This window comes from Myotis daubentonii, chromosome 8, assembly GCF_963259705.1.
Source record: "Myotis daubentonii chromosome 8, mMyoDau2.1, whole genome shotgun sequence".
Classification (NCBI taxonomy): domain Eukaryota; kingdom Metazoa; phylum Chordata; class Mammalia; order Chiroptera; family Vespertilionidae; genus Myotis; species Myotis daubentonii.
The window spans coordinates 61,453,218-61,478,935 of record NC_081847.1 but is presented as its reverse complement, the minus strand read 5'-3'; the positions used below and the strand labels follow the sequence as shown (position 1 = coordinate 61,478,935).

The following is a 25,718-nucleotide window of genomic DNA, read 5'->3' as shown; positions in this document are numbered from 1 at the left end:
CCAGGATAAGGGTGCTGGGAGTGGCCGCTGGCCTGGGACTGGCTCCCGCCTCGGGGCGCGTTGTCTCTGCTCAGAGCCAGACCCAGGCGCTTCTGACCCGTCTGCCCGCGCAACTAACCCCGGATCGTGGGTCTCCGGTCACAGGAGTCAGCGTCTGCCCTCCCGGGTCCCCACGGCCGCTTTCTTGGCCTCTTTAAGACTCTCCCCTGCGGGGCAGCAGCTGCCTGGCTCTCTCAGCCGGTCCCCACTTCTCCAGCCGACAGGCAGGGAACACAGTGCCAAGTTCCTCCCGGCCACGTCCTCTGGGTCAGCGTGGCGGGGCGCGGGAAGGGGGCCCGGGCCCGGGATGCGGAGTCGCTCCGGCCCAGGAGGCTGTCACTGCGGCCAGGCTGGCCACGGCTCCACGGCCTCCCCGCCACCCCCGGGAAAGGCAGGGGCGGGGCGGGACCTGAGAGCGCGGAGGGCCCGGTGGGCGGGGCTGGCCGGCGGAGGGGCGGAGTCAGGGAGCCCTGAGGATGGGGGAGTGGGGCCGCCCTGCGGCTTGGGTTTAGCCTTTGGTGGCCGTTGGTGGCAATTGGTGGCCGTTGGTGGCCGTTGGAAGGTGTGGGCGGTGTGGGCTCGGAACCAGGGGCGTAGCCATTCACCTGACGGCGTTGTGCAGCTCTGCAGGCGGCGGAGACCCACAGCCACCGGGGCTGCCGACTGCCAGGAGCATGGCCCCCCGCGCATCCTGCATAGATCTGGGCACCAGCGGGAGAGGGGAGAGGTGTGTGTGTGGGGCGGGGGGGCTGGAAAGGACGGGGGTCCCCTGGACGTTCAGAAAGTGATGGGAGGGGGGGTCCAGCGGGTGTTTCCAGTGAAGCCACGTGTCAGCCTTGTACGATCTTTTAGAAAGCTGGAGAGCAGACTAACCTTTATCCAGAGTGGACTGGGGCAACAAGCGGACAGGATAAGGGGAGCTGTCCGTGAAGGCAGCCCTGCATGGGGCGATGGTGGGTCCGTGGTGATGTCCCTGGAGTTCCTCTGAGACTGGGGGGTCGCGGGGAGAGGCTGTGGGCGGCAAAAGGAAGCTGTGGTGTGGGAGCCTCAGGCGAAAGCAGCTGAGAAGGGTGGGGCCTGGGCTGTGCGCCCTCTGGGGCAAGCTCCAGCCATGAATGTGGCCTTGGCTCCGGCGGGCTCTCTTCTAGAACGGAGGGTGTCATATACCTTTTCATTCTCTGGCTTAGAGGGCTGGGCAGCACCCAGCAGATGGAAGCTACGGGAGGGCAATTTAGATGTGACTGAAGGTAAGGATGCAGCTGCCCAGGGTAGTGAGCACCCCATTCCTGCAATCAGGGGATCCTGTGCCACAAAGGCTGCACTTACGGTGGGTGGGAAGAGCTTGGCTTTGGAAATGGGAGTCTCTCTGCTTATGGGTCTGAGTTGGTCACTTAACTCTCTGAGCCTACATGTCCTCATTTCTAAAATGTCGCTGAGAACATTCTTGCTACCTCAAACTGTGGCTGAGGTTAAATTTGAGAGCAACCCGTGAATGTGCTTTACACAGTAGTGATGACAAGAACTAACAAGGGCTGACTCCATCCCAGTCCTCTAAGGGGCTTCTTATCGGCAACTCCTCCAATCCTCACATCAGCTCTTGGTGGTGCATATATTATCCTCCCTTGACAAATGGAGATCTGGCTGCTGTGGTTTAGTAGCTGCAGAACAAGCTCGAGTTGATGCACACTGACTCCAGAGTCTGCTCTCAGCAGTGAGCTGCTCTCGGCATATTGCAGCACCAACTCCAAATTTGGGCAAGACACTGAACTACATTTCTTCTCATTCCAGCAGTAAGATTTGCTGATTCTAGCAACTCTACCTACATGGTTATAGTTTAATTTCTCTGAACCAGCAATAGTCTTTTTACCTGTAAGAGAAGCCTATCAATAGGCAAATATCCCTTGGGATGGTCAGAAGATTCAGACCAGGTGCCTGGTAACAAAGGCAGACCTAAGTAAAGAGACATGGAGAGCTGGCGAGGAGGTGATACTGAACAATTTGCCTCTCAACTAGTGATTCTGAGTTGTCTACAGTGAAGGACTAGTTTTGGTTTATCAAAAATTTCCTATCGTGGGCTGATATTTTTGTAAAACATTAAGAAAATGATTTACTAGGAAAATGACATGAAAAAGCAGACATAATACAAACCCAGTTTTTAAAATTAAAGATGGCACAATAAACTGCATTTTATTAAGTACTAAAGGCCCAATGCACGAAATTCATGCAAGAGTAAGCCTTCCTTCCCCCGGCTGCCCACAGGCACCTGGGAACCGGGCTTCCCTCGCAGCCCCGGCTTCGTTTGGAAGGTCCTTCGGAACCATGTCTGGTCTAATTAGCATATTAAGCTTTTATTATTATAGATTATTAGAATAAATATAACAGGGACAAGATAAAAGAATTTTAAATTAGTACACATTATGAAAATAAGTATATAGGCGATATAGAGAATTCCTATTATACATTTTGCCATTGCACAATTGTGCTTCTTAATTTATCTAATATCTTTTAAGGTTTATGACATGCCTTCTAGGGGGTAAATTATATCAAAATGACTTTTATATTTTTTTAAAAAAACTCAGAGAAACTAGTCTCACAGAGTTGTTAATTGTAGTGTAAGAGGAGATTTTTTTTAATTGCTTAAAATAATACAAAGAGTATTACATATGTCTCCTTCCCCCCCCCCCTTGACATCCCCCCGGCCTCCTCTACCCCCCAGTGTCTTGTGTCCATTGGTTATGCTTATATGCATGCATACAAGTCCTTCAGTTGATCTCTCACCCTCCCCCTCTCGCCCCCCAACCCTCCCCAGCCTTCCCGCTGTAGTTTGACAGTCTGTTTGATGCTGCTCTGCCTCTGTATCTATTTTTGTTCATCAGTTTATAATGGTCTTTATTATCCATAAATGAGTGAGAGCATGTGATATTTATCTTTCATTGACTGGCTTATTTCACTTAGAATAATGCTCTCCAGTTCCATCCATGCTGTTGCAAATGGTAAGAGTTCCTTCTTTTTTACAGCAGCATAGTATTCCATCGTGTAGATGTACCACAGTTTTCTAATCCATTCATCTGCTGATGGGCACTTAGGCCGATTCTAAATCTTAACTATTGTAAATTGTGCTGCTATGAACATAGGGATGCATATATACTTTCTGATTTGTGTTTCTGGTTTCTTGGGATATATTCCTAGAAGTGGGATCACTGGGTCAAATGGGAGTTCCTTTTTAACTTTTTGAGGAAACTCCATACTGTCTTCCATAGTGGCTGCACCAGTCTGCATTCCCACCAGCAGTGCATGAGTGTTCCCTTTTCTCCGCATCCTCTACAGCACTTGTCGTTTGTTGATTTGTTGATGATTGCCATTGTAAGAGGAGATTTTAAAATAGCTCCAGCAAGTTCAAGTTAATTCGTTTTTAAGTTTGACCCAAAATAAAACAGGTGATGCTATATTTTCAAAATTCATTTTCAGTCCATCAGTACCTGTTCCACAATTTATCTTATAAAGTTATAGTTACATTTCAATTAAATTACCTTTCAATGAATACAGAGCCATGATTTTCCAACCTATGGATCTTCTATAAATGAAAAAAAACCCAAAACTTTAAATAATCTGTCAAATTCGTAAGATATTTACAACTTTTCAGTTTGTCAATCTAATCTAATGATAGAGGAATATGCAAATTTGTCCATTACAGTGTCATGTCATGACTGGATCAACAGGCTGTATCCCCACCCTCTGCTCAGGCAGCTGCAAGGCCCAGGGTAGGATAGGATATGATAGGAGTGGAAGGGGGTGGCACGACCGAGAGGGGTGGAGCAGGTGGGCCTGGGGAGGGGCGAGGCACAGGCAGTGTGGAGTGGGGAGCTCAGCCCAGACGCAGGAGAAGGGCGGTGGCAGCCTTTGGCAGGGAGGCACCCTCGGGTCCAGGATGGAGTGGAGGAAGGTCTGAGGCCTTCTGAGCGGAGGCAGTGCCGGGGCCACGCGGGCCTTGGCCACCCTCGCTGGGCCAGGCGTCCCAGGCAGGGAATGGGAGCAGGACAATGGCGGGGAGACTGGGGAAGTGGGGGGCAGCGAACACCTGGCCAGGGCTGAGCCCTGGGCTGGCATTACCACCCCCCCTCCCCGCAACAGAAGCTTTAAGAAGGGAAAGAGGGAGGGAAGAACTTTATAAAGGAGTCAGTAGAGAGCAGAGTTAAAGAAGGAAAGAGGATGTGTGAGTGAACTGTACTGGGGACAGATTTTAAAAGTAGGAGTCAGAAAAGAAAAAAGATGAATGATAATGAATAATTAGGCAGGTAGATATTAAAACAGTGGAAGTAAGTAGAGAAGGATGTGGATGAGAGATAAAGAGGGTGGGAAGGAAAGTTTTAAAGGGAGCAGGTAGAGCTTAAAAGAATGAGAAGAAGGGAGAAATGGGGGAGGGAGCAAAGCAGGTCCGGGGGAGGAAGTGAAGAAAAAAATTAAGGTGGGAAGGATGGAAAAGGGGAGGGAGGAGAGGGGCAAAGATAAAGGAAAGAAGGGATGTGGGGAGGGAGGGAGGATAGGGGAAAGATGGGAAGAAGGATGATGGAACAGAAGTAGGAAAGAAAAGTTTATAAATGATGAGTCAGTAGGAAAAAGTGTTACATAAAGGAGAGAAAAATTGTGTGACAAGGAGAAGCCAATAAGAAAGTCAAATACAATCCTGTGTGAAGGGGATAAGATTTTTTAAAAAAGTTAATAGGGGTGACCAGGCCGGTAGGGGAGGGCAATTAGGGAGATCAGGCCAGCAGGGGAGGGTAGGTAGGGGGATCAGGCAGGCAGGCAGAATGGTTAGGGCAGGCAGGCAGATGGGTGGTTAGGAGCCAGAGTCCCGGATTGTGAGAAGGATGTGCAACTGCCAGTTTAGGCCCGATCCCGCAGGGCAGTTGGACATCTGCCGAGGGCTCCCAGATTGGAGAGGGTGCAGGTTGGTCTGAGGGACCGCCCGCCCCCCCCCCCCCCCCCCCCGCCGCGTGCACGAAATTCATGCACTGGGCCTCTAGTAATAAGATAATCACCTACTTCAATGATAGTCATTGTTAAAATGTGGAACATGTCAAAAATCTGTATAGCAATTCTTCCAAGCTCCTAACTTGTGTTTTGACCTTTAGTCATATATTCCTTGGCAAAACATGTTGCCATACTTCCTTGTATGGAAGCATAAGCATCTTTAAGGATATTGAAGATAACAGAAAAATGAGCAAGACTGACTATCCAGTTTACACTTAAAAATATTAAAACCAAGCTAGTTTCTTGTTTTGTAGAAACATGAAGAATTTATGTTATAGTTCAAACATTCTTACACAACTTTTCCACCCCATAAAGATCCTAACACAGCATGCAGTACCAGTTATGATTCAACTTCCATATTATTACATAACAAAGGAATAATCTTAAATTTACCACATTAGGTTTTGCTGAGTCACTAAGCATACTTGTTAGTTCTGCTGACATATTTCATAGCAAGTCTTTTCTTCATGAAGAAAGTTGTAAATTGATTCTAGTTAGTTGCAAGCTCTCAATCTGTGAACCCAAAATGTTTTCTTCTCACACAGTTGTGCCAACAGAACAAACTTCTACTCAAAACTTAAATTCTAAAGTTGTCACAATGTAATCAATCCTTCATAGTTTTATTCAGTTCAGAGCTAGTTGTGTTTGTTAATAATAAATTTGGAAAAATATGTATCTTTTCAATATATATCCTGTTCAAATTACATAATACTAAAAAATCGTCATTTGTAACAATATCTGTGCAGTTGTCAAGTTGCAGTGAAAAATGAGCAGCTTTATAGTCTATGAGTTGGGCTTATATCTTAGTAGCCAGTTCCAAAACACATCAGATTGGAAAGTGGTACTTGAATTCTGGGTTTCACCCATTTCTAAGCAAACTTCCCCAATGCAGTCTTTTGACTCAGCAATTATAAATGGCTTTTTAGTCTTAACAACCTAAAGAACAATCCTAAATCAAACCCCCAAAAGTGTTCATATTTATGTATGTAATACCAAACACCTGCTTCCATCTGCCTCTTTATTCAAAACTCTCAATTATTTTTTGTTTTGAATTTGATAAGTAAACCTCACTTAAGAACCAGTTGAATTAATGACTTCAATAGTCAGTGCTTTTCCATAAACTACACTATGGTTTTATCACTGTGCCATACAAATTACTTGCCTAATGTAGCTACTAAATATGTGTGTATTTATATTAAAAGTTAATTAAAAGTCAAAAAAAAAAGATTTTAAAAACAAATTATCAGTGAATCATAAATGCATACAGATTATACCATGTTGGGTTATAGCTGCCAAACCTACAAAGATACACATTTGAAGGGAGTCCTGCTATGCCCAACAAGTACACAGCTTGTGCCATGTGTCCCCCCGTGGACATTTGTCTGGAAACATTTTTGGTTGTCACAACTGAGAGAAAGGGGAAGTGCTACCGGCATCTACTGGGTAGAGGCCAGGGATGCTGCCAAACATCCTACCATACCCAGGCAGTCCCCGCAACATAGACTTCCCTGGCCCCATATCTCAGTAGTGTCAGGTTGAGAAACCATGGTTTAGTTATAGCTTTAAGTTTTCTAAGGTAACATCTTCATGGATATATTTATAGAAATTGCTAATCCCGGGTATTTACTATATGTAAGTACTTACCAAAATCAATGAAACATTTCCAGTTTCCTGAATAAAGTCTATTAGTATCCTGTGTAATAAAATATTAGATGCGAAGAACTACCAATTGAGTAGGCTGATACTCATACTTTTAGCAGTTTTTAGAGAAGTAGATTGTAATGTTCGTTTTACAATTTTTAGGTGAACATTCTGCTAAAAGAAGACTGTTCAGGAAACACACTTTTCAATTAAGAAGGCATCAGTAACACCTGAATAGTGCATACAGTCTGAATGGACACCAAGTTATTATTGTCTTTTGATGTGGTGCCCTGCAGTAAATGCTAGCGTTAGCTTCCGTCTCATATATTTCATCATCATATCAAACACTCAGTCACAGCAGAGTTTGCATCAGTTTCATACCTACTGAAGAGTTTTCAGGTGGTGCCAAAGTCTGAGGAGCTGCCTTCGTCACAAATTGTATAACTTTCCCCACAGACCAATGTGGAGGCTGTGGTGGAACCTTGCTTCAGTACTCTGAGGCCAGCTCCAGTCTTAAACTGGGACTTTACTTCTCCTCAGAGAGAATCCCAGGGACGGCTGAAGAAGAGCCCTCCCCCCTTTCACATGTGCTAACAGGCTGTGTGCAACTTGCCTGATGCTGTACTGGACCAGCTCCAACATGGAATGGAAACCCTGGACACTGGCTCTAATTTTAGTTTTACTGAAACCCCAGCTACACTTCTTCTATATGTGGACTAAGGGAAATAGGACTTCGGAAACCCAGAGATGTGATTCCACAGAAATCAAGCTTTCTAGCACATCTCATCCTGCCACAGGGGCCTCTGGAAATGCTTATTCCAGTGGTCCCCCAAGAACCCCACTCCCACCAGCAATGGGAGAGAAGAGGCATTCTTTACCCTGTAAACACTTCTTGACTGAATGGAAAACTGTCCATGGTAGAAATCAATGGCAGTGTATTCAGCAGTGGTGATGAGCTCGATGTAGTTGACACAGGCTGAAAACAATTCCTTTGGTAAAGGTAAAAGTTTATGGAATTTCTCCAGGCTGGGCCTGGAGAGGTAGTTGGTTGAATAAGCAGGTTTTACCAAAAGCCTTTGCTCTCAGGCGTGAGGGATGCCATTTCCTCCTGAAACAGCAGTTCTGCATCTGATGGGAATAGCTCTATTGTGAGTGCTCAGGGGACAGAGGAATAACATAAGGTGGAGGCTTCTGAGAATGTCATTGGACACTTCTGTTTCCTGATGTGTGTCTTTTGATGATGTATTTTTGACATTTTTAACTTGAAAAAATGTTTTTCACTGAAGGCAGATGGACAGAGTATGTTCCCACCAGAGGAGGCCGCAGCCATGTCTTCTCCATGGAGGAATCCATAAACGGGTGTTTGTGGCCTGCCAGTGCGCCCCACCCCGGGGGTCCTATCAGCAAGTGTGGGCAGCTGTGGGGCTCTCTTCTGATCCCAGTGAGCACTAGAGCCTCCCTGTTTGCTTCCAGAGACACAGGCTGCAGACATCACTGTGGTGGTTGGCTCAGCAATACCATCCTTGACCAAATGGAAGGCCAGCGGCTCTGTCTAGTAACTTTACACAAGTTGAGATGTAGGAGAGCTCTTCTCTAGCCATCAAATGTGATTTAAACTTTATCTCCTTCAATACCAGCAATAGTTGCAGTGTATATCACATAAGGGTTCTTTCTGTTTATTGCTTCAAGTTTCATTCCCACCTTAAATCATTTAAGACTGTTTTTGGGAATTCCTCCTCAAAGAATGTCAAAGTTGTGACCTCAAATCCACCTATAGTTCATAAGAGAAACATTGGCAATGACGACGCATTCATCTGGAATCGCAGGGAAGCTGAAGCACAGCACCCCCCGCTTCACATGTGCTAACAGGCTGTGTGTCTGCGGAACCTATAAGTCTCCTAAAATCATTTCTATTGTCACTGCTGTCCAGTGTTAACTGCGATCTAGCACCTGAAATTCCAATGGCTGTGGCAATACATGCTGAAGCAACACAGTAAAGGTAACATGCTTCCCTTTCAAATCAACTTTGAAGTTGTTAGCTAGAGGCTTCCTGGACTGTGTGAAAGGAGCACAGGAAGATGCTGTGCAAAGGAGACAGTCTTGATTGTCCTTCTAATACTTTTTAAATTAGTTATAAATAACAAGAAAGGAGCAAAGGGAAGTCAGACATCATAGGCATGTTTCCTGCAAAACATTGGGGAAAGGGGACTGGACATGGGAAGACAGACACATGCCTGGCAAGGTTGGAATGACATAGGGAAAGTACTTGCCTGTCAATCACACCTGGGGACAGAGATGGCTGGGCAGAATGGATGTGTCCACTGCCAGCACACAGAAATTTGGGATATATAATCCCCTCAACAAAGAAGGCTATGCTCTTATGCGCTTGGCTCCTATTGGCATGCTTAGCTTGTGCTTCACATTTGGCTTCCTGGCATTCTCTCATGTGACCCATGACCATGTGGACCCCCCCACACACAATGGCCCAATGGACTGCAACTTGCCTGATTACTGGACCCAGCTCCAACATGGAATGGAAGCTCCACACGGACTCTAGTTTTAGCTTTACTGAAACCCCAGCTACACTTCTTCTATATGTGGACTAAGGGAAATAGGACTTCGGAAACCCAGAGATGTGATTCCACAGAAATCAAGCTTTCTAGCACATCTCATTCTCCCACAGGGGCCTCTGGAAATGCTTATTCCAGTGGTCCCCCAAGAATCCCACTCCCACCAGCAATGGGGAGAGAAGAGGCAGACTTTTCTCTGTAACACTTCTTGACTGAATGGAAAACTGTCCATGGTAGAAATCAATGGCAGTATATTCAGCAGTGGTGATGAGCTTGATGTAGTTGACACAGGCTGAAAATAATTCCTTTGGTAAAGGTAAAAGTTTATGGAATTTCTCCAGGCCCAGCCTGGAGAGGTAGTTGGTTGAATAAGCAGTTTTTACCAAAAGCCTTTGCTCTCAGGCGTGAGGGATGCCATTTCCTCCTGAAACAGCAGTTCTGCATCTGATGGGAATAGCTCTATTGTGAGTGCTCAGGGGACAGAGGAATAACATAAGGTGGAGGCTTCTGAGAATGTCATTGGACACTTCTGTTTCCTGATGTGTGTCTTTTGATGATTTATTTTTGTCATTTTTATCTTGAAAAAAATGTTTTTCACTGAAGGCAGATGGACAGAGTATGTTCCCACCAGAGGAGGCCGCAGCCACGTCTTTTCTATGGAGGAATCCATAAACAGTCCATCTTGGAGGGCACAATCCACACGGTGTGTGTGGCCTGCCAGTGCGCCCCACCCCTGAGGTCCCATCAGCAAGTGTGGGCAGCTGTGGGGCTCTCTTCTGATCCCAGTGAGCACTAGAGCCTCCCTGTTTGCTTCCAGGACACAGGCTGCAGACATCACTGGTGGTTGGCTCAGCAATGCCATCCTTGACCAAATGGAAGGCCAGCGGCTCTGTCTAGCAACTTTACACAAGTTGAAATGTAGGAGAGCTCTTCTCTAGCCATCAAATGTGATTTAAACTTTATCTCCTTCAATACCAGCAATAGTTGCAGTGTATATCACATAAGGGTTCTTTCTGTTTATTGCTTCAAGTTTCATTCCCACCTTAAATCATTTAAGACTGGCTTTGGTAATTCATTCTTAATGTCAAAGTTGTGACTTCAGATCCATTTTTAGTTCATAAGAGAAACACATTCATCTGGAACCCCAGGGAAGGCTAAAGTAAAGCCCTCTTTCCCTCTCCCCCTCCACATGTCCTAACAGACCGTGTGTCTAAGGAATCTATAAGTCTCTTACAATTATTTCTGTTGTCACGACTGTCCAGAGTTAACTATAATCTGGTACCTGTAATTCCAATGACTGTGACAATACATGCTGAAGCAATATTGTTAAAATAACATATTTCTCTTTTAAACCAGCTTTGAAGTTGTTAGCTTGAGGAATCTAGGACTATGTTAAATACTGTGAAGGAGCACAGATCCTAGTATCTTAATAAGCAGAGATCCATTTGGAACTGTGATCAAGATGGCTAAAAATGCTATTGTTATCACATCCTTCAAATATGGTTCCAAGGCGGGTGAGCTGATTCTTGCAGTTTCTAAAGCCAGAGGACCTAACACAGCCTGGATTGTAGCTTTGGGTATCCATGAGAGAGCAATACATATTTTCTCCTTAAAAATTAAAACCAACAAAAGACATAAAGAAAAATGTAACAGAAATTCAAACCAATAATGCCAAACTCATACAAGCAATAGAAATACCAATAGCATCTGACTTAAGAGCTGCAACAGATACTTCCAATCCAACCAAATAAAAAAGAAGGGGTTGAAAAATATCCCATGCAAATGAAATAATTTTTTGGACTCCAATCTTATCTATGGTCCAATTCACTCCTCCAGTGAAAGTCAACATTAGTGTGAATAATTCTCCAGCTCCATATATATTGATGCTATTACTGACTAAGATGGCAGAAACAAACTCAAAATCAGGCATGCTTTCTTTATTGGAATATTTGTCTGTTCTTCACTTGGAAAATATTGAAGAAAAATTCCCCAAAATGTTCCTAGCAGCACACCAATAATTACATTCTTACAAGAAGTTAGGAGATTATGAAGTATGCCACCTGTGGAGAAGACTATGCTTATGAATGTACCGAATCCAGTGATAGCCACGATGTCATCCAAACTACTAGCAGCTATTAGTAAGGTTGGAATGCCTTTCTCAATACCATATCCTTTTCCTTGCAAATGTAGCATAGAAAGGACAATAGCAGGAGAGACAGCACCTACCACAAAACCTAAAAGAAATCCCCATTCCCAGGGAAAATTCATAAGGAAGAGGGAAATAACAGCAGTCAAACATGCCTCCATGAGGCATGGACTCCTAGGCAATCTTAAACTCTCTTCAAATGCTTCAAAGCCTGTGGATAGAGTCCAAGCCCAGCTTTTATTAGGATAAGGGTAAAGGCAGTATTTCTTAAAGTTGAAGACCACTTGTAACTAGTATGGATGCGCTCAGTGATATATGGAGCATTCCTAATGGTAAAACCAGCCAATAACATCCCAAAAAGAGGTGGTAGTGGAGGAACTGAAGGTATTCTAATGACTTCCAAAAGTTTCCCCCCAATTAGGGAATAATAAAAGACAATGAATAGTCCAAATAAATTTTCATCAGGGCAATGACCAGGGCTTGAGATTGACCAGATTGTAAACAATATCATAAAAAGTAAAACTCCAGAAAATATGGCAGGAATAGTAAGGGCTGGCAGACCAGGCTCTCCTGGATAGGGAGCACCTAACACCACTGCGGACTCTCCCCAGGCTGTGGGACTCTGGCATGAAGCCTACGCCATCTTGGAGAGAGTGGCCTCTTCTAGGAACTCATCAACACCACCACCCAGACAGGCCTTGGACACTACCCACGACCTGGCAGCCACTCCAGCCAAAACCCTGCTGCCCCACCCACAGACCTGCCGACCTAAAGGTGCACAGCTCCCACAGCAGTAAGTGCGACATCCCCCCTCTCCAGTGGCAGACCCTGGACTCCACAGTCGCATATTTTCAGCACACAGGCCTCCTGAGCCCAGGGCTCCACAGGAAGCTCTGGGGTGCCACTGTAAGCCCCTGCTGGGTGTGCTTTTATACAAACAAGGACGCACTTCCCTGGCAGTAGAAATTCTGAATTCCCTCTTCCTGGCTGCCTGCCCACAGACACCTGGGTCACGTGGCTTCAGTGCCAGGGCCCCTCAGAGTGTGTCAGTGCGCTGCGCTGGCAAACGCACCGCGGGTGCTTCTGTGAGCCGCCACAGGGTGCACGTGTATCCAACCACAGATGCAGCAGCAAAAACTGAGTCTTCCCACCCCACAGCTGCAGACCTCTGGACACCACAGTGGTACTTTTCCAGCGCGCAGGACTCCTGAGCCCACCGCTCCACAGGCAGCTCTTGGGTGCTGCTGTAAGCGCCCGCTGTGCACATGCGATTTCAAACAAGGGCACAAGGCAGCAAAAATTGGACATCCCCCTCCCTGGCTGCTGACTTCTGGACACCGCAGTTATACCTTTCCATCATGCAGGCCTACTGAACCCGCTGCCCCTATAGGCGGCTCCTGGGTGCCTCCTTGAGCCCCGGCTGAGCATGTTCATATCCTAATAAGGGAGCACGGCCCCGGCAGTAGAAATTTGGACTTTCCCCTTCCTGGCTGCCTACCCACAGACACCGTGGCTGCATGGTTTCAGCACGCAGGCCCCCTGAGGCCACCACCCCAGCAGGCAACCCCCGGGTGCCTCTGTGAGCTGCCACTAGGCGCACTCATATCCAATCAAGGACTCAAGGCCCTGGCAGCAGAAACTTGTATATCCTTCTCCGCTTCCTCCTCCTCCTCCTCAGCTGGTGACCTCCGGTCACTGCAGTTGCACCAATCCAGCGTGCAAGCCTCTTGAACCCACTGCCCCAGCAGGCGCCCCCTGGGTGCTTCTCTGAGCCACCACAAGGCACAACCCTGGCTGCTGGCATCCAGTCCCTGCAGTAGCACTGCTCCAGCACAAGGGCCTCCTGAGCCCACTGCCTCAGCAGATGGCTCCTGGGCAGCTCTGTAAGCAGCCATTGGGCATCCATATGCAACCAAGGCGCACATCCCCCAAAGCAGGAACTGGGACTTCTCCCTCCACGGGGCCGGTGGCACGCCACAATCACTCCGATCCAGTGTGTGGGCCCCACAAGCACACCCCTGGCAGACAGCTCCTGGGCCCCTCTGTGTGCTGCCAGTGGGCATGTGCCTCTCCAACCAAGGGTGCACAGCTCCCTCAGGAGGACCCATGACATCCCCCTCCTGGCTACTTACCTATGGACAGCCTGCTGCTGGATCCTTAACCCCTTTCATGATTCAGAGAGAAAAATCACTTTGGCCAGAGTCCCACTGCCTTAATCACAGACTACGAGACACCCGCCTCCCACTGTCACAGGCTCCGGGCCCCTCGTAGTGAGTTGCAGAGTGATGCTAATCCAGCAAGAGTCACACCACACTGGCCAAAGTCACAGTTCCTGAGCCTCAATTCCCAAGACTCCGTCCTCCCAGGCCATGGACTCTGGCTTTCACAACGAAGCTGGAGGTAAGTCACATTGCTAACCCATGACGAGACTTCATCCACGAATAAGAAACTAACATTCAAGATCCAACTACATCAAGAGAACCCAAATAGCTCAAGTAGAGAGCTCCGATAGATTACCAAGCCCAGGAGACCTGAGGGATCACATCAGTAGCACCACCCTCAAAAGAACCTGGGTAGCAAAGCAGTTGGATCTAGGGCACAGAAACAATTGAAACGTTACAGCAAAACATGGGGAGACAAAAAAGCAATCCCCAAAGGAAAGAAAAAGAGAAACCACCAGAGAATTAAATTAAATGGAGGCAAGTAATATGTCAGAGAAAGAGTTCAGAGTAATGGTTATAGGATGCTCAAATGGCTGGATGACAAATATGCACAACTCAATGAGAATTATAAGGAGCTGAATGAGAATGTCACCAACATGAAAAGGAAATGAAGAACAACATAGCTTCAATAAAGAACACAATGGAAGGCTTAACAGTAGAACAGAAGAGGCTGAGGACCACATCAGTGAATTAGAAGACAAAGTAGGAAAAAACAAACACAGCAGCGACTGGAAAGAAACTTAAAAAGCAAGAGGAGAGCCTAAGGGAGCTTTGGGACAACACAAAATGAAACATCTGCATAATAGGGGTACCAGAAGGAGAGAAAGCAAAGCAAGGAATAAAAAACCTGTTTGAAGAAATAATGACAGAAAACTTCCCTGATATTGGCAAGAAAAAAAATACGCAAGTCCAAGAAACACAGAGTGCCAAACAAAATAAACCCAAAAAGACCAACACCAAGGCACATCATAATTAAATTGGCAAACATCAAACATCAATGACAAAGTAAGAATCTTAAAGGCTGCCAGAAAGAAAAAGTTACTTACAAGGGATCTCCCATTAGACTATCAACTGATTTCGCAACAGAAACACACCAGGCCAGAAGGGAATGAGTTCCTTTATATATCCTGAATCTGTCTTTTGTCAAATATGTGCTTTACAAATATACATTTTTTCCTGATCTGTGGTTTGCTTATTTGATTTCTTTTTTTTTTAATATATTTTATTGATTTTTCACAGAGAGGAAGGGAGAGAGATAGAGTTAGAAACATCGACGAGAGAGAAACATCGATCAGCTGCCTCCTGCACATCCCCCACCAGGGATGTGCCCGCAACCCAGGCACATGCCCTTGACCGGAATCGAACCCGGGACCTCTCAGTCCGCAGGTTGACGCTCTATCCACCGAGCCAAACCGGTTTCGGCTGATTTCTGAATGATCTCTGGATACACAGCCATTTTAAAATTTGTTGGTCTAATTTATCATTTATTTTCTAAGCATTGCTGTTTCTAAGAAATCAGTTGCCCATTTCCAAGTCACAAAGCTATTCCCCTTTTTCTTCTGAAGGCCTTGTTTTAGGTTTTTAAATTAGCCTTATGATCCATTTTGGCTGAATTTTTGTGTATCCTGTGAGGGGGTCAACTTTTTTTTTTTATATGGACATCCCAATTGTTCTAGTACTATCTGTTCAGTTTCCTTTCCACATAGGATATTTTGGCACCATTCATTCTAATTTAATATTGTTCTTTTCTTTGGTAAGATTACTTTAGATATTCTAGAGTCTTTATATTTCTATATAAATTTTATAATTATCAATTTCTACCTAAAAAGCCTACTGGTATTACGATTGGAATTACATTGAATCTATAGATTTGTGGAAAACTGACATCTTGCCAATTCTCATCCACCCATATCTTATTATCCAGCAATATTGTATATCTACACATTTATTAGCTATTCTTTAATTATTACCAAAAATATTTTGTAGTTTTTAGCATATGTTTTGCATATATTTTGTTAAATGTACTCATGAGTATTTTGTTTCTTGATGCTATAGGAAGTGGCAGTTAAAATTTCATTTTCCAATTGTTTGCTGTTAAGAAAAATATAATTGATTTTTATGTAATAATCTTGTCATAACCTTGCAAATTCTTATTTTAATAGCTGAGGATACCTGAGGCTTTTCTATATCAATAACCATATAATTTGCAAACGTCCATTTTTTTTCCTTTTTAAAAATATTTTTATTATTTTAGAAAAGGAGAGAGATAGAGAGATAGAAACATTGATGACAGAAACATCATTGATCAGCTACCTCCTTCATGACCCTTACTGGGGAGAGCCCGAAACCCAGGTATGCACCCTGACCTGGAATTGAACCATGACTTCTTAACTCCTGGGTCAATGATCAACCACTGAGCTATACCAGCTGGGCAATTTCTTATTTTCTAATCTTTATGTTTTTTCTTGCCTTTTGCATAGATATATGGTAAAATGTTGAATTTTATAAAAAAATTCACAAATGGGTATTGAACTTTGTCAAATGTCTTTTCTATATCTATTTTCAGAAAAATTTAAGCTCCTACTAAAAGCTTGTCCAGAAAGAACACCAAATTTGGGAAATAGTGTTTACTTACTCAATCTTTTCCCTACCCACAACCACCCACCATGACAGAGGTGTCAAAGTGGATTCTGCACAAGACCACCATCTGGCTAGTAAGTGACAGAGACTTACAGGGCTCAGACACAAACCCCCCGATGTTCAAGCTCCTGCTCTTTCATCAGCACCATGGTGGCCACAGAGTAGTTAAATATAAGAATTCTCATAGCAATGCTTTTATTTTTTATTTTTATTTTCATCAATAAAATGCAACATACATATTATACTGAACAATAAAAGCTAATGGGACAAAAGAATCATTAACTTTTAGGGTGGGAGACAACATAAAACATTGGCATTCCTCGTGACATACAATTTTTCAATTAAATCACAGTTTTAGAAGAGAGTTGAAAAATGCCTAAAAGAAAACATGTTATTTTAAAGTTAAGGCGCACGTGTATGTAAACCTACTGAAAATGCTGGACAGAAACATTTCAACCCATGTTATATAATTTTTTATTAAGTGATATATTTATGGAAAAGAATTGAAAATGCCTATCAGAAACTAGGAACTATTCAATCCCACAATTGGGATTTTCAGGCATGTGATACATTTGTGAAAAGTAGTTGAAATATGCTTGATAAAAGAAGGGTCATGTTAATCTAATCCTACTTTTCAGTCACTTGCAATAGAGGAAAAGCAGTTGAAAAATGCCTGCAAGAAGAGATGACTATTAATCCCTACACTTGAAAACCTGCATCTCAGTATGGTTAAACACACAAGACAATGACCAAGGCACAGGAACTCTCTCAAAGCATACCACAGATAACAGTTACAGAGTATTTTTGGCTTCAAGCTTTTGCTAAAAATATTTTACATTATTAAATGTATATTATTAAGTGTACACTGAAAGCTAACTGAAGTGACAAATAAGACTCAGGGACAGTTTGTAACAAAAGTTGTTAAAGTCCATTAATTTTTCCCCAAGAAAGGCAAGTGAGGTAGTTGATACTGTGTATACATTATAAAGAAATTAACATTCCAGTTTGTTCGAAGGTCATTCACTCCAAAAATTATATCCCCAAGTGAGCTGCTTAGCAAAGGGATTCTCTTTTGCAGAATAAAAAAGTGAGCCAGTTCTAGGTTGTTGTTTTTTTAAATGAGTAAGTGTTCCTAAAATGTTAATTTTCTCTAGTTCTTTTCTGGATATTATTTTCCTAACTGTACACCAAGGGCAGTAGGGGTGAGTGGGGTGTGAAGGTATTAAAAACAGAATTTAAAAGCCCAGTCTGACTGCTTTTGTTTGCAAATATACTATTCATCTTTACAGATTGCCATAACTATTTTAAAACAACTCTTGATAAGGCAAAGATAGTTTTTCAATACTTAGGTGGCATGCATTTTTAAATTTCAATTGTAAGGGTTTGTTTATTTTTTAAAGATAAAATTAGTAAAAAAAACCCCAAACCCCTTTTTATTTACATAAAATTAGTCTGTGTCTACTGAAAATTCTTCTCTAATCAGTTAACCCTATGACTAAGAATAAAAGTTATCAGTGGATAATGCTATTGGTATTGACATGGCCTTCTATATAATACAGTTATTTGAAAGTTGTCACACATCCTTGAATACATTAAAGTGAGTAAATTCATTGACTCAGTTAAGTCTCTGACCTATGAAAACACACGAAGTGGCTAAGAAATTCAGAAACTTATTGTTTTTACCTGTCATCTGCTAGCAATTTATTTAAAACTGATGACAAGTGAGGTAAATCTTGAAATCCTTAGAACTTATGTATAGGTTCTAATGTATTTTCAATCAAAAGAAATGAAAACTCCTAAATAAAAAATTGAATGACTAGATTCATGAATTTTCTATATTAACAATTTATTCTAAATGATAAGAAATACAGTGAGATAAATCAATCATTATTTTCATATATACATAGAAGTGTAAGGTAGTTATTTTGAAGAGTTTCTTCCATGTGTATAGGCATATATTACTGCCATCTTATGTCTTGGAACATAGTAACAACATAAAGTGAAATGTTTATTCCTGTTGTTTAAATTGCAAAAATGATAAAAGCATTTTTTCAGACTCTTGAAACTCATAATGTAAACTCATATGTCATCAATTACCCACATACCGAAAGCTAATGAAACGTAAGTCTAAACTTACAGAACATGTTTCTTTCCTAATGCGTTTTCAGGAAAAGGAAATGAGAATTCTCAAACAAATAAAATGAATAGATATTTGAGTTTTCTACAAAAATATAGCAAAATCTTAATGATCAGAAACTGAATTATCAACATGTTGAATATAAGTAATGTTTTTATAGACATCAAGGCATAATGCAGCATATAAAAATTTCTTGTATATGTGGTCTTTAATTATCACATGTTTTGAGACTTGGTAAGCAGATATGTTTTCTGCAATTGTGAGTAATCTTGTCTCTTGTTTGAACTGCAAGAGAGTCGTTTGAGTGTCAAAGTTCATTAAAACTGATATAAAGTCAACAAAATACCAATCTGTGGATTCTAATCCAAAGCATGTGGGATAAATGAGATGGCGGCCCCATTTCTAGCTCACCCCAAAAGGACTATATCTGCATTCTCAAGATGAAAGGCAGAGCTGTCTGACCCTTCTGCATATTTTAGATTTGCTTTCAATTACAATCATGGGGACTGTGTGTTCTTATCAATTTCAGGTCTGAAAATGGCTCCACAGGATCTTGATAGCGAGACAGTTTTCCGCTTACAAAATATGCATCTGATTTTAAAACCTGATGCTAATCCCCAGTGCTTGGCCATGACTATGATTGATGAACAGAAACAAAACCTGCTTTTACAGCATGCAAAATCTGAATGTAACGGTATTTTTAAGCACTCGTGGATAAAGGCAGTTCTGTATTTTTAAACTGGGGTTGCAGAAATGACTATCTACAGTTGTAAAATATAAAAAGTGATATGTTTGGTCAGAAAAGGAAATCAATGCCTGGCACATGGAAAGCTGTTCATTGAGCACCATAATCATGATGAGAAAAATAGAGGTTCTGTGACTTCTGACTACACAGAAGGTTATGAAAACATAAGAATACCCTTTGTTGAACTAAGCTTGCCTAGGAGGCCCTGTGCTCATAAGGGAATAAGCTTTATAACTGTAAATTTTCACCAGTCCAAGAAAAAGAAATGTTCATTTGCACCAGAATGCTGCTTATCATGATACAGTACAACGTACATAATAGTACAGTGTCTTTAAACAGAAGTTTCTCCTTCAATTCAGGAGGAAGTCAGAGCATAAATAGTGTATGTGTAACTTTAGAAACTGATTCCACTAGAAAGTAGAGCTGAATTGTTTTATAGAGTGGAAGTTACTGATATTTCTGGCATTCTTGCTTAAACAGGACAATATATGTATATATAGCATAAGTACAAAAAGTCTTTTATCCACCTCTTGTGTTTGGTAGCATTTGCTACATAGAGAAGTGTTTCTTATCCCTAGATAAGGATCAAGTTCATTTCTGCTGTAGCCAACGTACTAGAAATGATCAGAATTCCTGTTCTCAATTGGTCTCTCTTCAGAAGGATTATGACCTCTTTCTTTCACTCTTATCAAGGAACTGTCACGAGAAAGCTTTAGTTCAAATGATTAACCATATCCTCTTCCATAGTTCATGCTGACAATGCTGGGAGACACCGCTTGAGCTGAGAAACACCACTAGGGTTATAGGAACAAACATGTCAAAAGCAGCCTTTTTTTCCCCCCTAGTTAATGTGGAATTTTCTTGGCATATTAAACATAATAGCTGCCATCTTGAGGGTATTTCAAAAACTTGATTGGGGTTTAATGACCCATTCTGCTTGAGGATTTACATGATATACATCCAATATGTAAGCATCTGGATCCAAGCAATGCTGTCCTAAGGAAAGAGAAAATCAGAGTATGTTTTTAAGAGTGAACACATCTGAGTGTGTGTGTGCAAGTATGTGTGAGTTTGTAAGGTTTCGATAAGGCCACTGTAGTTCTCTTAGCCAAAAGTAAGTACAGTAAGCACTTTCCTTATTATTTTTAGAGTACTTTAGTTATTAAATATTTCCATGCCTTTACTGATGATTGAACAAACAATAAACAATTAAAATATATAATGACACAAAAAATTTAGATGACTAATGTCACAGTGTACTTACACAAATCTAGAAGGTACAGCCTGCTACTATAATTATGTGTGCTATATTTTTATATGACTGGCAACAGAGTAGGCTTGTTTACACTGGCATCACCACAAATATGTGACTAATGTGTTCTGCTATATATGACAGTTACAATGTCACTAGGCAATAGGAATTTTTCTGCTCCAATATAATCTAATGGGGCCACTGTCATATATACAGTCAATTGTTGACCAAAAACATGACTGTAGATACATCTTAAAGATTCTTATCAAAGCTTGCCTGTCTTCCTTCCTTCCCTCCTTTCTTTCTTTGTTTCTTCCTGGCTGTCAAGTACTTAAAATAAATCCCATGTGAAATTGTGGAAAATACGTATCAACCACAGGCAAATTGTTTCCTAGACTCGCCACACTTATTAGAAAAAATATGGCAAGGACTTGTTTCAGGTATAAAATGATCATTTATAAAGTAATACATGTCCTCTAATGGTTTTACAGATAGTAACTTGACCAGGACTAGAGAAGATTAAAAGCAAGTTCATTTTAATTTCTTTACGATGGATACAATGACCATAGGCAGAAGATCTGGAAATAACAACAAAAGATCATTCTATGTGATAAAATACATACAGTGTATTTTATATACAGTGTGTTTGAAATTCATATTAAAGTCTCAAGCAAAACTACCAAGATCTGACTGCTCGCTTGAGTCATTCATTTATCAACTACTTATTGAGAGTTATCATGTTCCAGGAACGATTCTAGGGGCTGGGGCTACAGCAATGCATCAGACAGTCAAAAGTACTTGCCCTATGGGTACTCACATTCTAAAAGTGGAAAAGGCAACTGGGAAATAAGCTAGTATAATGTAAAGCAAAGTCCGATAATGATGAGAACATCAGAGAACAACCAAGCATGGAAGGAACATAGAGAAGATATAATCCAGGAAGGTTTATTGAGAAGGTGATATTCATCAAAGGCCTGCAAGAGGGAGCGAGGAATGACCAATCTAAAAGAGAGAGAGTTCTAGGCAAAAGTCAGCAAATGCAAAGACCCAAAGCAGAGTGTGCCCAGTGATTGAATACACAAGGTTGGTGTTTGAGGGAAAGTCAGGGTGTAAATGTGAGAGGCATCAACATACAGGTGTATCCAAAGCAAGGAGATAAACTGAGCTCCCCAAGGAAGTTAAATGTAGATAAAGAAGAGGTGGAAGGACTGAACCCTACAGCTCTCCAATCTTAAGAGGGTGAGAGGATAAGTAATGGGCAAAAGACACCCATGAGTAGCCAGCGTAGCGGGAGGGAAGCCAGAGCTTAGGTTGTCCTTGAGACCAGATGAAGAAAGTGTTTTTCAAAGAAGGGAAAGATCAACTCAGGTAGTTATAAAGACAGGCTGAATTGTTGGATTTCACAAGGTAAGAGTTCTCCGGTGACCTAGACAAGAGAGCAATTTTGATTAAGTGTTGAAGCTAAAGCTTGACTGGAGTGGTTTTAAGAGCGAACAAGAGGAAGAAATGGAAGTTTAGACAACTGATTCTCAGAGTTTTTGCTGTAAAGCAGAACAAAAATGGGTGTTGACTGGAAGGGGGTCAAGAGAGAATTTTGTAAAAATGAGAGACATGTCCTGGCTGGTGTGGTTCAGGGCATGCACTGAAAGGTTGGCGGTTCTATTCCTGGTCAGGGCACATGCCTGGATTGTGGGCTTGATCCCCAGAAAGGAGGTATGCAGGAAGCAGCCCATCCATGATGTTTCCTTCTCATTCATGTTTCTCTCTCTCTCCCTCTCTCCCTTCCTCTGTCTCTCAAATCAATAAAAAACAAATTTAAAAATGAGAGAAATTACCAAATTTTTATGCAGATAGAAATGATGCAGTTGGAGGGAAAGCTGATGATACAAGAGAGAATGGGGGAATACCTGTATCAAGGTCCTAACTGGGCAGGGGGGACATAAAGTGAGACTTGAGTGGAAGAGTTGGTCTTAAATAGGAGCACAGATATTTCCTCTGGACTGTGAGGAAGGCAAGCAGAAGACACAGACACAGAAGAAAGTAGAGGGAATTTTCTTTGGATTCCTTTTTCTTTTTTAAAATATAGTTTATTGATTTTTTACAGAGAGGAAGGGAGAGGAATAGAGAGTTAGAAACATTGATGAGAGAGAAACATCGATCAGCCGCAAGTACATGCCCTTGACCAGAATCGAACCCGGGACCCCTCAGGCCACAGGCTGACGCTCTATCCACTGAGCCAAACTGGTTAGGCTCTGGATTCCTTTTTCACCGTCAGGGAAATAGGAAGAATGAAGTTGGGCTACTAGTGAAAATAGGGAAGTTAACTAAACGTTCCATGATGTTCTTTCCTTTGTTTTGCAAGAATCTCCAGAAAGAGATTTTCCAACTTTGAGGCACATTTAAAAGATCCAAAAGTCTACTCTATATAAACTAAAACATTCACATTTAAATTCTGAAAATATTTTAGGAAAGTCATACTGTTTTTACATGAGGTTAAAAAATAAAAAATTCACTGATTTTGAGTTTATATCTAAGAAACTTATAAAATATACTTTTATAATAATATCATATTTCTTTTACAGTAACCAGAGAATTTACGAGTAAAAATGTTAAAGAATCCTTACCTATATTTCCTCCAATTTCATATAACCTTTGGTTCTGAATTTTAATGCATTCTGAAGAACCATGACTGAAAAAAAGAGAAAGCAACATAAGTTTAACCCTTTCATAATCGGAGGTTAATCTGTAGATTAAATAACCATGGCAACACACAATTCATTCTACCTTGAGTGAAATATACCCACAAATCATTATGACTGAAGTTATGATAAAAGCTTTTTGTTTGACACAGACTTCCACGGCAACTGGGGCCCATTTATCCACAACTGTCAGCTCCACTTAGAGAGGTAACTGCTACTGACATATCACACTGGCCAAGGAGCAGCTGGGTGCTTCATTATGCCTGGTCATTGGTCGCATCACTCTTAGTTCAAAAAAGTCAGGTTTCATTTCCATATTTTCCCAAAACTGAATGGGATTCTCTCCTCAGCCCATGTCACATTTCTAAGCTTGACTAATTAATGCTTTGCTACTGTCTAACATTGCTTTCATTCCATGACTTTGCCCTATAGTAAAAGTCAGTCAGAGAAATGATTGCCCCATGAAATTTTTCTACCCCAGACTAGAATGCTGGGGTAGAAGAGTCTGAAAAGACCATTTCTGATCTCTATCCCACTTCAGGAATGACTTTCAGCTTGATTTCTTCAAAAAGATTTTTCTCACTATCGTGAGGAAGAATATGTACGCTCTCCTTTGTTTTTTTTTAAATTAAACTTTTTGAAATAACTGTAAATTTGAATGTAGTTGTAAGAAATAATACAGACAGATCCTGTATGCCCTTTACCCAATTTCCTCTAATAGAAAAGTCTTTAAACACTAGTGCAATATTACAACCATCATGCTAAATGATTCAGTCAAGATATGGAACATGCCCTGGACCGTGTTTCTCAGCGGTTAGAGCATCAGCCCACACACCTAAAGGTCACAGGTTCAATTCCCGGTCAAGAGCACGTATATGGGTTGCAGGTTCAATCCCTAGTCAGGGTAGGAGGCAACAATTCCAAGTGTCTCTCTAACATTGATGTTTCTCTCTTTCTCTCTCTCCCTCTCCCTCCTTTTTACTCTCTCTAAAAATTAATGGAAAAAATATCCTCGGGTGAGGATGAACAACAAAAAAGAGACAGTACATTTTCATCACCACGAGATCCCTCCTTTCCCCTTTATAGTCACCCCCACCTTCTCTCCCTGTCCCTATCCATACCCCCATCCTCTAGCCCTTATCTACATTTCTATAAATTTGTCATTTGAAAATGTTATGGAAATGGAAATGGAAACATACAGTATGAAATTCTTTTGTATTGTTTTTTTCCCCCACCAGTATAAATTCCCTGGATATTCATTCAATTTGCTAAATTTTATTGCTGAATAGTATACCATGGTATGGACATACTGTAGTTTGTTTAGTCATCTGCCTGTTAGAGAACACCTGGGTTTTTTCCAGTTTTTATTATTATAGATAAAGCTGCTGTAAGCATTTGTGCACAGCATTTTGTGGGAACATGGGTCTTAATTTCTTTGAGATACATGCCTAGGAGTGTAAATGCTGGGTTCACATGATAACTGCATATTTAGTGGTATAAGAAACTATCAAACTGGTTTACAGAATGACTGTACCATTTCACATTCCCATCAGCAATGCACCAGTGATCAAGTTTCTCTATGTTTTTGTCATTATTTGAACTTATCATTATTTTTTTTATTTTAGCTATTCTTATAGGTGTCTAATGATTAAAGATGCTGAATATTTCTTCATGTGCATATTTGTCATCTGCATATCCTTTCTGGTGACAAAAAGGAACAACAACAAAAATCAATTTGTATTGATTTTTGTTATTTGTTTTTATTGTTGAGTTTTGAGTGTTCTTTACATATTCTAGATACTAGACCTTTTTAAAAATATATATATTTTATTGATATTTTACAGAGAGGAAGAGAGAGGGATAGAGAGTTAGAAACATCGATCAGCTGTCTCCTGCACAGCCCCCACCGGGGATGTACCCGCAACCAAGGTACATGCCCTTGACTGGAATCGAACCTGGGATCCTTCAGTCCATAGGCCAATGCTCTATCCATTGAGCCAAACCGGTTAGGGCTAGACCTTTTTTGAATGTGTGGTTTGTAAATATTTTCTTTCAAGTCTTTAGCTTGTCTTTTCATCATTTTTATTGGTTATTTCAGTGTATATTTCAATTTTGATAAAGTCTAATTTATAAATGTTTATCTCTTATGGATCATGCTTTCAATGTTAAGTCTAAGAATTCTTCATTAGCCTTATATCACAAAAGTTTTGTTGTAAGCAATTTTCCAAAAGTTATGTTTTACACTTAATTCTATTATCCATTTTGGGTTAATTTTTGTATAAAATGTGAGGTTTAGATCAAGGTCATTTCTGGGTGGGTTTTTTTTTGGCTCATGAATGTCCAAAATTTCTTTCTACAAAAGGTATACATGAGCATATAGAAACAACTTTGTAAGTAGAAATCTATTGGATGCCCAAATCCCTCAAATGGAATTTCAGGTCCCTCTATTACTGCCCAAGGGTAACTATTTACAGTGTTGTAGGTATCAGGGCCAGCGGCAGAAAAGGAGTAAATGTGTGAGACTCCTGTTGGCCTCTGTCTACCCTTCTTTTTTTTTTTATGAAAGCTTTATATGTATGAACTTATATAGTAGTAA

General features: G+C 41.7%; 1 protein-coding gene and 1 pseudogene across 6 annotated transcripts in view; both read right to left on the bottom strand.

Annotated features, from left to right (window-relative positions):
* Window positions 1-10,673: 10,673 nt before the first annotated feature.
* Window positions 10,674-11,938, bottom strand: LOC132239071 (sodium/hydrogen exchanger 9B1-like; annotated as a pseudogene).
* A 5,457-nt stretch (window positions 11,939-17,395) lies between these two features.
* Window positions 17,396-25,718, bottom strand: part of ARHGAP28 (Rho GTPase activating protein 28) — a 135,766-nt gene continuing 127,443 nt past the window's right edge. For 5 of the 6 annotated variants that reach the window (XM_059706590.1, XM_059706588.1, XM_059706593.1 and 2 more), the window contains 2 exons: window positions 23,048-23,112; window positions 17,396-20,167 (listed from right to left, as the gene is read on the bottom strand). In XM_059706590.1, the coding sequence (XP_059562573.1) occupies window positions 20,073-20,167; window positions 23,048-23,112 (160 nt within the window). In that variant the 3' untranslated portion in view covers window positions 17,396-20,072. Of the gene's footprint in view, window positions 20,168-20,686; window positions 21,002-23,047; window positions 23,113-25,718 lie in introns of those variants that run through there. The other variant, XM_059706589.1, reaches the window with a different exon arrangement.